A 13,105-nucleotide genomic window follows, 5' to 3' on the forward strand; every position below is an offset into this window, starting at 1 on the left:
ATATATATATATATATATATATATATATATATATATATACATAAACTTTCGGCTTGTGTTTTGTTAAACTTTTTATTGAGTATGATATATATACACATATAAAATATACATACATATGTATGATATAAATGTATATATTGCACTTACTCAGTAAAAAGTTCCATTTCTTATCTGAGTCATGACTGTCCTCAGACCTCTTGTGAAGCCCAAGATTGTCAAAAAAAGGAGCAAAGTATTCCTCTGGCACCAGTCAAACTACAAAGGTAAATATAAGCATGCTTGGTGGAAAGCAAGCAGAGTTGGCAATAGGAAGTGGGGGCGACTCATTATCCTGATGCTCTTAGCACTGGTTAGTGGAGAGACAGGAAAACAAAGCAGTTGCTATCCAGTTGTTCTCCAGATGTTCCAGGCCGGTGGCTTGAGGGAGCTAGAGTCTTACTCTGTTGAGATTACTCAGTTTTCCTCCAGGAACTGTAATGGAAGTTTTGGTTTCTTTTTATGTTTCATAAATATGGTTTTGTTTTGATCCCAAGTGTGGGCTTTTAGTTGGGCTATAGTTTGTCCATGATTGTTAATTGTCACGTGCAGAGCATGATCTTTGCCAGCTGGTAACAGCCTTCCATGTGCGGCACGGAGAGTGGCATAGTGTAGGACTCTGAGAGTACAAATACAAGAGCCGAGAAAGTGGTGGTGGCCTTCAGTGTTTGTGTGTGGTGTGTAGCAGTTCGGAGAGGCCAGAGACAGTGTGGTGGTTTGGAGTAGACAGATGGAGAGAGACGCTTCGGGGTGCAGCATGGAGGAGCCGGCTGGCTGCATTTGTGGTTGACAGGGATTGGTGTAGAGCCCTAAAAGAACCCTTGACTGTAAACAGCCGGGAGAAGTAAAGGGGAATGGGCCCTCTCTCCCCACTAACCTTTTCTCTCCCACTTAAGGGTTGGGAGGTTAGAAGGGAGGTTGAGGCCTAAACACCCCAAATAAAATAGAGTTTTTAAAAAGAGTGCTACACGGAACCCCAAAGCCACTGTGAAATGAGTAGCTCAGTGGGCCATCAAAATCACCAGTCCTGGCGTCAGGTTGTACAGCGAAACAAATAGCTCATGTGCTCACTTTATTTTCATTTAATAAAAGAGCAGGATAGCAGGAAGAATAGACCTGTGTGTTTGCATATTCAGTTTCAGTCTGTATCCAATCCAAGCAGCCAAGATTTTGTGAGTGATTGGTCGTAGTCTGGTGAAGCCGAGAGGTATGTTAGGTCCGTGATGTTCTTGATTACTGACTTGACCATGAGGTATGCTGTGGTTTTGTCTGTCTGAATCTGAAACTACTCTACCGTTTGCTTTCCTTTGCTGTTACTGCAAATTCACACTTATGGCAGATGTGGCATTAATACTATTAATTATTAATATTGTTTAACCAGCATATTTATTTGCATACACTAGTGGATCTTTAGTAAATCTTTTGGGGCCCAGAACTTACCTTAAAATAATGTGAATGTATTCTGTCTCAATAGTAAATCCAAGGTTTTATTTTTGGCAAATTGTGCACCTTTGCAGTGGCATAAATGTGGTAGAAATTCTTGTTTGGTAGAGATTTGGCTGTCCTAATTAATATTATTTACTAATACTGTGCATTCTTTGTTTCTCCTGCTCTGAATTTCAGTTTTTAGTTTTTCATGTATTTGCAAGTTGAAAATTGATTCAAATTAGGATTTTTATGCATTATTGTAGAATTTAATTTCACACATTATAGATTTTGAAACTTATTGTAATCTTGGCTCAGAACTATTGTTCCGAGTCACAGTGTAACACAGTCTGTTGGTTGAATCTAATTAACGTGTCGTATCACTTGCATACAATATGTATCTGCCTAGAATATTCTAAAAATTCTCACTTGGGACTAGTACAACCCTCACTTCTTGGCTTGATTGAAAAACTCAGCAATATTTGACACACTGTGTAACTTATTTAAGAGGTAGACTTCATTTATCTTTTGCATTTGTTGGCTATTTTAACCAAAATGCTGAAATGTAATTTTCAGCATGATTACTTAGAGATTGTGTATTAATCTTATTAAAGTCACCTATTCATTTGCTATCACTGTATTTGAAGACAAGCATGGCCAAACTGCAGTTCTGGTGCACAAATACTAGAGTCGTCTACGTAATTTATAAGTCAAAGTTGGAGAGCCTGAAGGTAGAATTGCTTATCAACTGTTACTTCAAATTTAAAGGAAATGAATAAGTAGTTTCTTTATGAGATTACATTTTTATAGTTTTTATAGAGTTGACTATGGTGCTGTCATTGTATGTTGGAGAGATTGCTTGCCTTTCTTAACACCATGTGCAAAATGAACAATTTCAAGGCTGCTAGAATTCCCAGGATTATTGTTAGTCCGTGATCTTTCTCCTCCTCCCACTTGGCTTTCACCCACTGTTGGCTCTTGTTCTCATTTGCAAGGTAATCATCTTTTAAATAAAGAAGCAGGGTTAAGGGGCACAGCCCTGGCTAGCACAGGGCCTTCTGTCGAGATGCCCTTCTTAGCAGCACTGTTCCTGAGGTCTTTTCTGTCTGGTCTTCAGATGTATGTATGTATGTATGTATGTATGTATGTATGTATGTATGTATGTATTCATGTATGTATTCACCCCTCTGTGCATTTGTAGGCTTCCTGTGTGTATAGCACAGAACAGCAGAAGAGCTACTTCTCTCTCTGTCTTTTTCTAGCCTTTGAAATTTTTTTGTACTGTAACTGTATTTCTCTCCTTTGGCTCTGTGGATATTTGGGACCAGCGTCCTTTGCTGTAGGTCATGCACTTTGCTGTAGGGCTGAGCACTGGGGTGTACGTCAGTCTTATGGCCTGCACTTACTAGAGGCCAGGCATACCCCCCATCGTGCACTCTAGCAACGCACAGGCTTCGTTTGTTGTATTACAAACAGTTGTGTAATAATTGATACCATTTACATTTTCTACACCAGATTATTTGCTTGGATTAAATGAATGAAGTTGTCAAATATACAATTTTGAATGTCTTAATACATATTTACAAGTTATTCTTCAGAAAAACTTATACTTTAGCATAATATAGAAATACTCCTGGTCCTGAACTCTTTCCACTAATAGTATATGTGTATTTAAATAAATAGCTTTAGAAAGTTTTGATAGTTTATATGTTTTTCTAGTTTCAGCCACTCAGGTTGAAGCAGGAAGATAACTTGAGCCCTGGCTATTCTGGGCACATAATGAGACCCATCTTACAAAACCAAAACAAAACATGTTTATCAGTGCTATAAAAGCAATATCTTACTTTTTTTTTGTTTTTTGTTTTTGTTTTTGTTTTTTTCGAGACAGGGTTTCTCTGTGTAGTCCTGGCTGTCCTGGACTCACTTTGTAGACCAGGCTGGCCTCAAGCTCAGAGATTCTCCTGCCTCTGCCTTGCTGAGTTCTGGGATTAAAGGCATGTGCCACCATGCCCTGCTTAATATCTTACATTTAAAAAAAAAAAGATTTATTTTTTACTTTCATTTTATATGTGAGTGCTTTGCCTTTATGTATATATGTGTACCTTATGCCCGTAGAGATCAGAAGAGGGGATTGGATCCCCTGGAACTGAAGTCTGAGACGGTTGTGAGCCGCCGTGGTGCTAGGAGCTGAATTTGGATCCTTTGCAAGAGTAGTCAGTGCTTCTCATTGCTGGCCATCTTTGCAGCCCCCCTTTCCTTGAGACAGAGCCTGTTCTTGTCCCTTTCTGTGTGTGCGTGCAGGAACGTATGTGCGCATTGCAGATGCATGTGTGGGGCGCAGAGGACAGCTTTTGGTTCATGCCTCCCACCTTAGTGACACAGGCTCTCTTTGCTTCTGCTGTTGTGCCGTGTAATTCAGGCTGGCTCTACTACTGGCTTCTGGCTGACTGTGTCTGTGCTACCTCTGTCCATGTAGGAGTGCTGGGTAACAGATGCATCACCTCATAAGGGTTTTAAAATGGGGGTTTCTGGGATTGAATCCTGGTTGCCCAGCTTGTATGACTAGTGGCTTTATCCACTGAGCCATCTCGCTCACTCCTGTTTGGTTCTTTTGAGACTGGTCTCACATAGTCTAGCTTGAACTTGGACGTGCTATGTATCGTAGGATGACCTTGAACTTTTGCTCTCAAGTGGTAGGACTACAGGTGAGTGCCACTACACCTGGTTTTAAACAGTGCTAGGGACTAAACCCATGTTAGGCAGTCACTCTACCAACTGAACCACTCTCCAGCCCTTAAATTGATTTTTTTGTTAGATTACTTGAACATAATTTCATGCTTATTGGCCACTTAAATATCCAGTCAGTAGTCTTTGTCTGTTTTCTTTTAGAATATATGCTTTTTGTCTAATTCCTTCCTTAGTCAAAAAGTATTAATTGAGCTCCTTAAACACACTAGGGATAGACACTATTCTAGGTCAGCAGAATGGCAAAATCCTTGTATTAGGGAGCTTGTGTTTGAATGTAATGAGGCATAAAATAATTTTTCTATTATAAAAATAATCTTAATATAAGTTTATTGTAAAATTTTGTATTATAAAAATAAATGTAAATATTTTTATTTATAAAAAAATAAGGGCTGTAAAACATATAGGAATGACTGGTTAACATGGGCAGGGCAGGGCAGTCTTCACTGGCATTTAGGTGGAGATCTGAAGGAGACTGAAGCACACACTCCGCTGGCATCCAGCACAGGCATGTCAGGCAGAGGGGACTATGGGTGCTGAGGCCCACGGCAGGCTGCTTTCACGAGTGGCTATAGTTTGGTGAGGGAGAGTAAGGCATTAGAGTTTTAGAGGTAGCAGGAAGTGGGGATGGGGCCCGGAGAGATGGCTCAGCAGTTAAGAGCTCTTCCAGAGGTCCTGAGTTCAATTCCCAGCAATCACATGGTCGATCATAACCATCTAAAATGTGATATGATGCCCTCTTCTGGTGTGCATGAAGATAGTGTACCCATATAATAAAACAAATAAATATTTTAAAAAGAAAAAAAAAACTGGGGGGGCGGGGGGTTGGAAAGAAGTGGGATGGACCAGAAGAAACAGACTACCCTGAGCCAGATGGGGGAGCCACTTGGGAGAGGGCTTAGAGTAGTGAGGCACCATGACTTGCCACACTATTTGAAAAGAATGTAAGAGGTAGTGAGTGAAGACTAGACTGTAGGGACAGTGATGCAGTCTGGATGACCAGTGAGCAGCCTCTTGCAGTGTGCTCCAAGGGAGAGGCATGAGTGGCATCGGTGAGATTGCTGGGGATATTTTGAACATAGCCAAGATGCTGAGGAGTTGAGTGTGGGTGTGAGAGGAGGAGTAGTTGACCTGACGGTTGGCAGAGTGCTTCCACTACTCACCAGGGTGGGGAGGCTGGTAAGAGTGGGGACAGCGGCGGCACCCTAGTGATTTGCAGATCGTCTCCCCTGCTTTCTCCCCACCCCTCTTTTAAAAGATTTATTTATTTTATGTGCCTGTATGTTTGTTTATGTGATGGCGGAGTTGGATCCCCTGGGACTTTGTGGTGCTGGGAATTGAACCTGGGTCCTCTGGAAGAGCAGCCAGTGCTCCCAACTGCTGACCCATCTCTCCAGCCCCACTTTTTGCTTTCTTTAAATACTCTTAGGATTTTTGTATTTGCATTTAATTTGGGTGAACTTAATTTTCATGCATGCTTACCAGCCTCCTGGCTTTGTCTTCAGCTGATGATACAGTGACCATAATGTCTCAGTTAACTAGGTTGTAAGCATTTCTCTCCTCAGTCTCTTCCATTTCCTCAAAAAAAAAAAAAAAAAAAAAAATTTTGCCTTAGAAAATGCTTTTTCTAAGCTGGAGACAGGATGGCTCAGTAGGCAAAGCACTTACCCCTCAAAACCTGGTGACCTGAGTTCAGTTCCCGAACTGCTGTGGAGGTGGGAAGAGGGGACAGACTCCACACCCTTTGTGGCATACATATGCCTGCATTCACATGCACATATTCACATAATAATGTTTAGAAAAAAAAGAAATTGACTTCTATTAGTTTGTTTTAGTGGTTGAGAGCGCTGTCCTATGCACTGCTGAAGTACCCCTATGCACATTATGTGATATGACCTGATTTGTGGTTAAGGACCAAACCAAGATTTTGCACTTGCGAGGCAAGCACTCTTCCACTGAACTCGTTCCCCATCTCCTGTGACCTATTGTTAACCACATGTCCTGCTATCAAGTACGTTTTGCTGTTGCTTCACTGTGTCAGCTGATAATTGCACCGAGATGAGCAACTCCAGCTTTCTTTGGCAATATAAAATGAGTGTAGCATTCTCCTTGCTGTTCGTGTAATCATAGTATGGATCCTTAAGCTTGTGGTATATTTATCTTTCACTGTTGTAGTCTCAGTTCTATAGTCTTTTTCTGATATGTGGATAATTTAAAGGTGATGATAGGATTTAATTTACTGGGTTTCGTTCTTTTTGGCCAGAACTGGGAGTTATTCTTATTGACAGCGTTGACTGAATTTTATAATTAGAGGAACAAACCCTAGTGTCTCATTACCTTAGAATATCAGCAAGGCTGCTTGGACCTAAGTCTTCTCAATGTTTTCTTTGCTTCTTTTGTAGAAAGGGAAATATGAGGTTCCTAAGTGGCTGTCTCCCAGTAGCATTCTGCTTCTCCAACAGATGCTTCAGGTAAAGTTTGTTATTTATTTTTAAGTATTAGAAGCCCATTGTAATCATTTAGTTAACTTAGTGTATCAGTGGGACTGCTGCATTTATTGTTATCTGTGAGCTTAAAAAGGATTCAATTCATCATGTGTCTTAGAAATATCCTATCTGAAGACCTCTTCTAATTATGTTGTAAACACAGTTGCTTTAAACCGTGCCTTGATGATGTGCCTTTGTCTGCTGTCTGTCTGTCTGTCTGTCTGTCTGTCTATCTATCTATCTATCTATCTATCTATCTATCTATCTATCTATCTATCTATCTCTGTTTTCTCCAGCTCTTGCTCTCCTGACCATTTTCTTGTCTCTGTGCTTGCACATTAGGCATATAAAAGCTACTGAACACATGCTTGGATGAACTGATGTGTAGTCTATGGGCCCCATGATTTAGTAGAGCACTTTTCAAATTTTGACATGGGTCAGAATTGCCAGGTGGGCTTGTTAAAAGCACAGCTTGCTGGGCCCCATCCCATCTCTGTGATCTAAATATCTGGGGCCGGGCTAAGCATTCACATTTCCAAAAGGCTCCTGAATGGTCCTGATGCTGATGGTTTTGGGGCCTCTTTGAGAATGACTCTTTGGGATGAAGGTGAAAAGCGGAGTGCTAAAGTCTAGGTGTTGTCCCTATCAATCGGTCAGTAGGCTTACCTCCTAAACTGTCTATGGTCTGTAAAATGAAAGGACCATGTCTGAGCCCACGTCACTGATCTGTGGTGTATTTTAGATACAATGAGTTGGAAATACTTGGAAAATGAGTATCTTATTAGTAATTACTTTATTTATTATGTTCCCTGAATATCTTCAGTTTTCCATCGATTAAGCCATCTTTACCTTTAAAATGTACCTCAGGCTCACCTACCTTGATTAAATAGAACCAGACCACCAAATCTCCATAGTGAGATTGAAAAATGCCTCAGCCTATCTTCTAGACCCCAAAACTTAATCTTTGTTGATTAATTTTTCTCTCCTCACATTTGAACATTACAAATGGAAACGAAAGGTGTGCTTTTCAGCTTGTTCTGTGTGATTGTTGAGTCAGTCGGAAGTAGAGATTGCATATTTAGTGTGAATGCCCTGCATTGCGCTTACTTGAATACTAAACTGGTGAATATTTCACATGAATAGGTTTTCCAGCAAAAAGACTATTACATCATACAATAGCTTGACTGAACTTCATGAATAATGTCCATACCAATGAAGTTCGTGTTTGTTAAACATTTATCTTGTAGGTCTGTGTTGGTTGCTATAGTTTTCTTGCCTCAATTGCCTTTTTAAAAGAACTCATTCCAAGGCCATTTTAAGGTCTTTGACAGCGTTGTTTGTGATGATAACATTTACATCTGCTCTCGTGCATTTTGAGTTCTCCGGAGGAAAGGTGTCGTAGTCTCTATTTGAAATGTACTTCAATGGCCACTAGGTGGACCCAAAGAAGCGGATTTCTATGAAAAATCTCTTGAACCATCCCTGGATCATGCAAGACTACAACTGTCCCGTTGAGTGGCAAAGCAAGACGCCTGTAAGTCCAGTGAAACCCAGCAGTTTTCGTAAGTTTGTATGACCTCAGGACCTGCATTGATGTGCTCTAACTGTAAAGGAAAATGTATCTTGCACACTTAGCCACATTGGTGGTGGGGGGAGACCTTCCCCTCAGCCCTGTGTGTATCAGTCTCTGGGCCAGTGAGTGGCTGCTCAGCCTTCACTGCCCGTAAGTCACCTGGAACCTTAAAAAGCAGAGCCTGTCTGGGGATAGTGACACATGTCTTTGACTCCAGTGTGTACCACCAGCAATTCCTTTTTTACATCCCAGAATACTTAATAAATACTTTTAAAAGCTCCCAAGTATTTTCCATGTGTAGTCAGGATTGTGAACAGTGCTCTGGAGTCTTTTTATTTCTCTGTGTAGCCCTGGCTGTCCTGCAACTCATTCTGTAGACCTGGCTGGCCTTGAAATCAGAGATCCACCTGCCTCTGCCCCCTGAGTTCTGGGATTAAAGGCTAAGGCCCAGCTACTCTAGAGTTTTGAAGGAGTTTTTTAACTCTGCTTAACCTATTTATTCATCTGTAGAAATAGGTTCAACCAGTTCTGCTTCCCAGAGTAGTAATGAGATGAGGGCTTTTTGTCCCCTTTGTATTTATTTATTAGTTCATTAAAAAGTAACAGGAAGAGTTGAGTGTAGTGACACATGCCTGGAATCCCAGCATTTGAGAAGTTGAGTCACGAGGATTGCAAGTTTGAGGACAGCCTGGCCTATATACTGAGACTGTCTCAAAAGAAAGAAAGAAACAAACAAACAAAAAAGCAATCAATAAATCTGTTACACATCATGAATAAATATTTTTGTGAAGAAAAAAAACATTTAAAAATAAAATTTGACAAAGGAGCGGCGTGTTGATGTCTTTACAAGCTTCTGTAAGGTCTGGCAGAGCAGTAGACACTTGTGTTGTCTCCTGCCCCTGCATTTAGAAAAGGCAACGTCACCCATCATAGGGAAGGCAAGGGCTATATTTTAATAGCCTTCTCGGATGGTTTCTGACAGTTCCTTAAAGCTTGGTTGTTTCTTTTTTAAGAAGTAGTTGTCTTAGTTTATGTGTATGGGTGTTTGCTTGAATGTCTATATATAGGTGAACCATGTGACCAAGGAGAACAGAACTCTTGGAATTGGAGTTGCGGGTGGTTGTGAGCCACCATGAGGGTAATGGGAACTGAACCGTGGTCCTGAGCAAGAGTACCAAGGACCGTCTGTCTAGACCCCAGTTTGGTAGGTTCTTAAAGTGAAGGTGGAATATAAAGTCACATCAATTAGCACTTTGGATTCTCCCATAACACCCATTAGTCTGTTCACGGGCTCTTTACTCCATGTACCGTTCTGTATTGGTCATTTGGAAAACACTTGTGCAGTTTTTCCAGTGCTGGCACATTTTCCGACGCAGCATTAAAGAGAACCACATTCCCTAAAGTCACTACTGATCTCATCAGAAAAGACTTTTTTCTTTCAAAGATTTATTTATTTGTTTGTTTTATGTGCAAGTACGCTATCTGCATGTGTACCTGCAGGCCAGAAGAGGACACCAGCTCACATTATAGATGGTTGTGAGCCACTTTGTGGTTGCCGGGAATTGAATTCAGGATCTCTGGAATTGCAGACAGTGCACTTAATCACTGAGCCATCTCTCCAGACTCCCAGAAAAGACTCATTTAATGTTGGAAAGCTCTCGAGCTTATGTGGCAGGTGCAAGTTTTCTAAAATTCTTAATTTTTGGTGGAAAGATAAAATTGCATCGTTGGCAACAAATACCGTAAGTTAATTTACTTTGTTCGGTTTTGACAAAGTACTTCTCAAATATCCAAATCTGAATAATCAGTAAAAAGTGGTATTCATGACTAAAATGGCTGTAGAGGCTGTTTCCCAGTCACATAGGGTCTTTGCTCTAGACAACAATGGCTCTGCACCTGACCCTTTCATCTTATACCAAAAACACACATGCTCAGTGTTGACATGTGATAAAATAATTCTTTGCTCCGACATAATTGAAACTGACTTATTTGGGGAATTATGAGTACATGACAAAACACATCGTCTCGGGACAGTTTGATCTCCACAGAAGCACCAGTTTCATTGTTTCTGTGCTATCAGCTCAAATGTCAGCACTGTGAAAATGCGAGAAATGGCATTATAAAAACAGATTTGACCTTGGAGACCCTCAGGAGACTGCAGATCACCTAAAAACTGGTCTGATGGACCTGACTCCTCCCCTGCCCTCTGCGTTCTCACAGGTACGGGTAATGCGCACATGCATGAGTATACCATACACGCACCATGTACATGCACACGTGTACTTGCGCGCATGCGGCCTCAGCACACGTGCAGTTAGAAAAGGTAGGAGTGTCTTTACAGCCTGTGCAGGTAATCCAGACTGTTCTCTTCTGCGGTGCTGTACGTCATGGCCAGGGGTTGGAATAGCTTGGAGGTGTGTCCCAGCCATGTCACATGGAGACAAATGGGCCATTTGCTTTCTGGAATAATCACATCGGTGAATATAATTACTCTTACCAGTAGCTAGCTAGTCTTCGAAAAGTGGACTTTTGCATCCAGCCTCTACTCTTGTCCCCACTGTTAGGGCCACACAGGCCGAACCCATCCCCCTCCCCTTCATTCTCCTTTGATGGTTAACTTGTACTGTATCTCTTGTCCGTATTCTCCTTGGCCCTCCATGATGTAGTAGATAGCTATTGAGTAAATCCAAGTTAATGTAGTGATTACCGATGCTGAGAGCCCAAGAACCATGTGAGTGTCTGAGCAGTTAGCAGAAGGAGAAGGGAGACTGACAAGCCCCTTGTGAGGGGGGAGATTGGGGTTGCAAATGCCTGTGTCCAACCATCGGGGGTCATCATTTCTCCATGTGTAGAAGGCTTTGCATGCATTTTGAGCCATGATTCTAATAGGATAGAAAACACTACTGTTCATGTTAGAATAGGCACCAAAATGAAGTATGTTTCTCATTATTTGTTTTTGAGACAGTCTCATGTAGCCCAGGCTGGCCTCAGACTTGCTATGTAGCCCAGGCTGGTATGGAACTTCCGATCATCCTAACCACTTTTTAAGGATAGTCCCTGATTCAAACAAACATCAGAAGTGTTAGTTTTCTGTTCTTTGTTTTTTAATTTGGGGCATATTATAAAGTAAAAGATACTTTTGAGTGTTCCCAGGGCATATAGTTTTACTTACATCTTAATATGATTGCTAGCCAGTTATGGTGGCACACATCTATAATCTGAGCTCTTTGGGAGGCTGAGCAGGAGAATGACAGATTTAGGCTGATATTCGAAACATGGTGAGACTGTGTCTTAGAAAAAAGAAAGGAAAACAAATAACTGCCAATCTGGATGTAGCGGTGCATACTTGTAATCCTATAGCTTGGAACACCAAAGCAGGAGGACCGCCATGAATTAAGGACAGCCTGGACTTCTAGTGAGTTATAGGCCAGCCATTGGCTACAGTGTGAAACACTGTCTTAAAAAACAAAACCAAATAACCGGGTATGGTAGCACTTACCTTTAAAATCCTAGCACTTTAACAATCCTAGGCAGAGGCAGGTGGATCTATTGAGTTCAAGGCCAGCCTGGTCTATAAAGTAAGTCCAGGGCAGCCAGGGCTGTGTTATACAGAGAAACCTTGTCTTGTAAAACAAAAGAACAAACAACAACAAAATGACCAGACAAATAAACTATTGCTCAGTGGTTAAGAGCATATATTTACTGTTCTTGCAGAGGACTCAAGCTTGCATCTCAACACCCATGGCAGGTGGTGGCTCACAATGTTCTGTAGCTACATCTGGGGGTGGGGGGAAATCTGACACCTCGGGCCTCCTTAGGCATCTAAGCACACATACACACACACACACACACACACACACACATCTTAAAATTTTTTAGTATTTGTTGAATACTACATAAGCATGCTATTATAAAGTTTAGGTTCTGTATTTCACTATGGAATGATATGGATAGAACTTTTTGGATATCAAGCATTGTTCCATATCCTTTGTTAACTCATCTAGTCTTTGTACTAGCTAGCCTTCTGAAGTAGGGGCTATTATTGCCCAATTTTGTAGATGGAGCAAAATGATGTACATTATCATCTAGTAATACAGTTGAGTGGCTAATATGCATAGAGAACCAGAAGTTGAGTCAAGACAGGGGCTGCAGCATGGAAGGGACCTGGGAGGTCATTTGGTTTAAGCTCGGGGCCTCTATCCTGGCCATCTGCCACATTCCTTGTCTGTGTCTTCTGGAACAGAATTCAAGATGGGTAGCATCATGGTGTAGTATAATAGTCTGGGCCAGGAATAAAAAATGCCAGTCTTGGGGGCAAATAACAGACTCTTCTTAATCTTCATCGCATCATCCCTAGTCTGGGCCTCTTAGTGTCCTGTCTGCCTAGAGTACCTGACCTTTACCCAGCAGCTTACTCATTTCTTCCCCCTGCGCACAGAGCTGTGGTAAAATGAGCTGGAAACAGAGAGGTTAAGGATTGCTGTCACTGTTTGAAGTATTTGCTTTTTTTCTTTCAGTACTGTGTGTTATCAGGAATGAACTATAAAAATTATTCTGATTTACTTGGATATTTAAGGCATAGATGCTGTAATAATTCTACGCATGATCTCCTCATGCCATTTTCATGCACAGGTCTAGTATCCAAGTATTGTATCAAATAGAAGTTATATTCAGTTCCATTTTCTGCCCTAGTGAACAGGAAATGTAGCAGGCACGGATAATCCAAAATAATTGGCTACTTTTGGACATGCATTTTTGTACTTAACCTAACCTTAGTATGCATAGCTGAGAATTCAGAGTATCATCAAACTATCAATCCCTTTTGAAGACTCAGTTTGAA

The 13,105-nt window shown here is 41.2% G+C and overlaps 1 protein-coding gene across 1 annotated transcript in view; it reads left to right on the forward strand.

Annotated features, from left to right (window-relative positions):
* The window catches only part of Melk (maternal embryonic leucine zipper kinase), a 54,627-nt gene that overhangs the window by 14,803 nt on the left and 26,719 nt on the right, over positions 1 to 13,105 (forward strand). The window contains exons 8-9 of the mRNA XM_055605333.1: positions 6,609 to 6,677; positions 8,128 to 8,226. Coding sequence (XP_055461308.1) covers positions 6,609 to 6,677; positions 8,128 to 8,226 — 168 coding nt within the window. The remainder of the gene's footprint in view (positions 1 to 6,608; positions 6,678 to 8,127; positions 8,227 to 13,105) is intronic.

Source organism: Psammomys obesus, unplaced genomic scaffold (assembly GCF_907164565.1).
Source record: "Psammomys obesus unplaced genomic scaffold, mPsaObe1.curated_primary_1811, whole genome shotgun sequence".
NCBI lineage: Eukaryota > Metazoa > Chordata > Mammalia > Rodentia > Muridae > Psammomys > Psammomys obesus.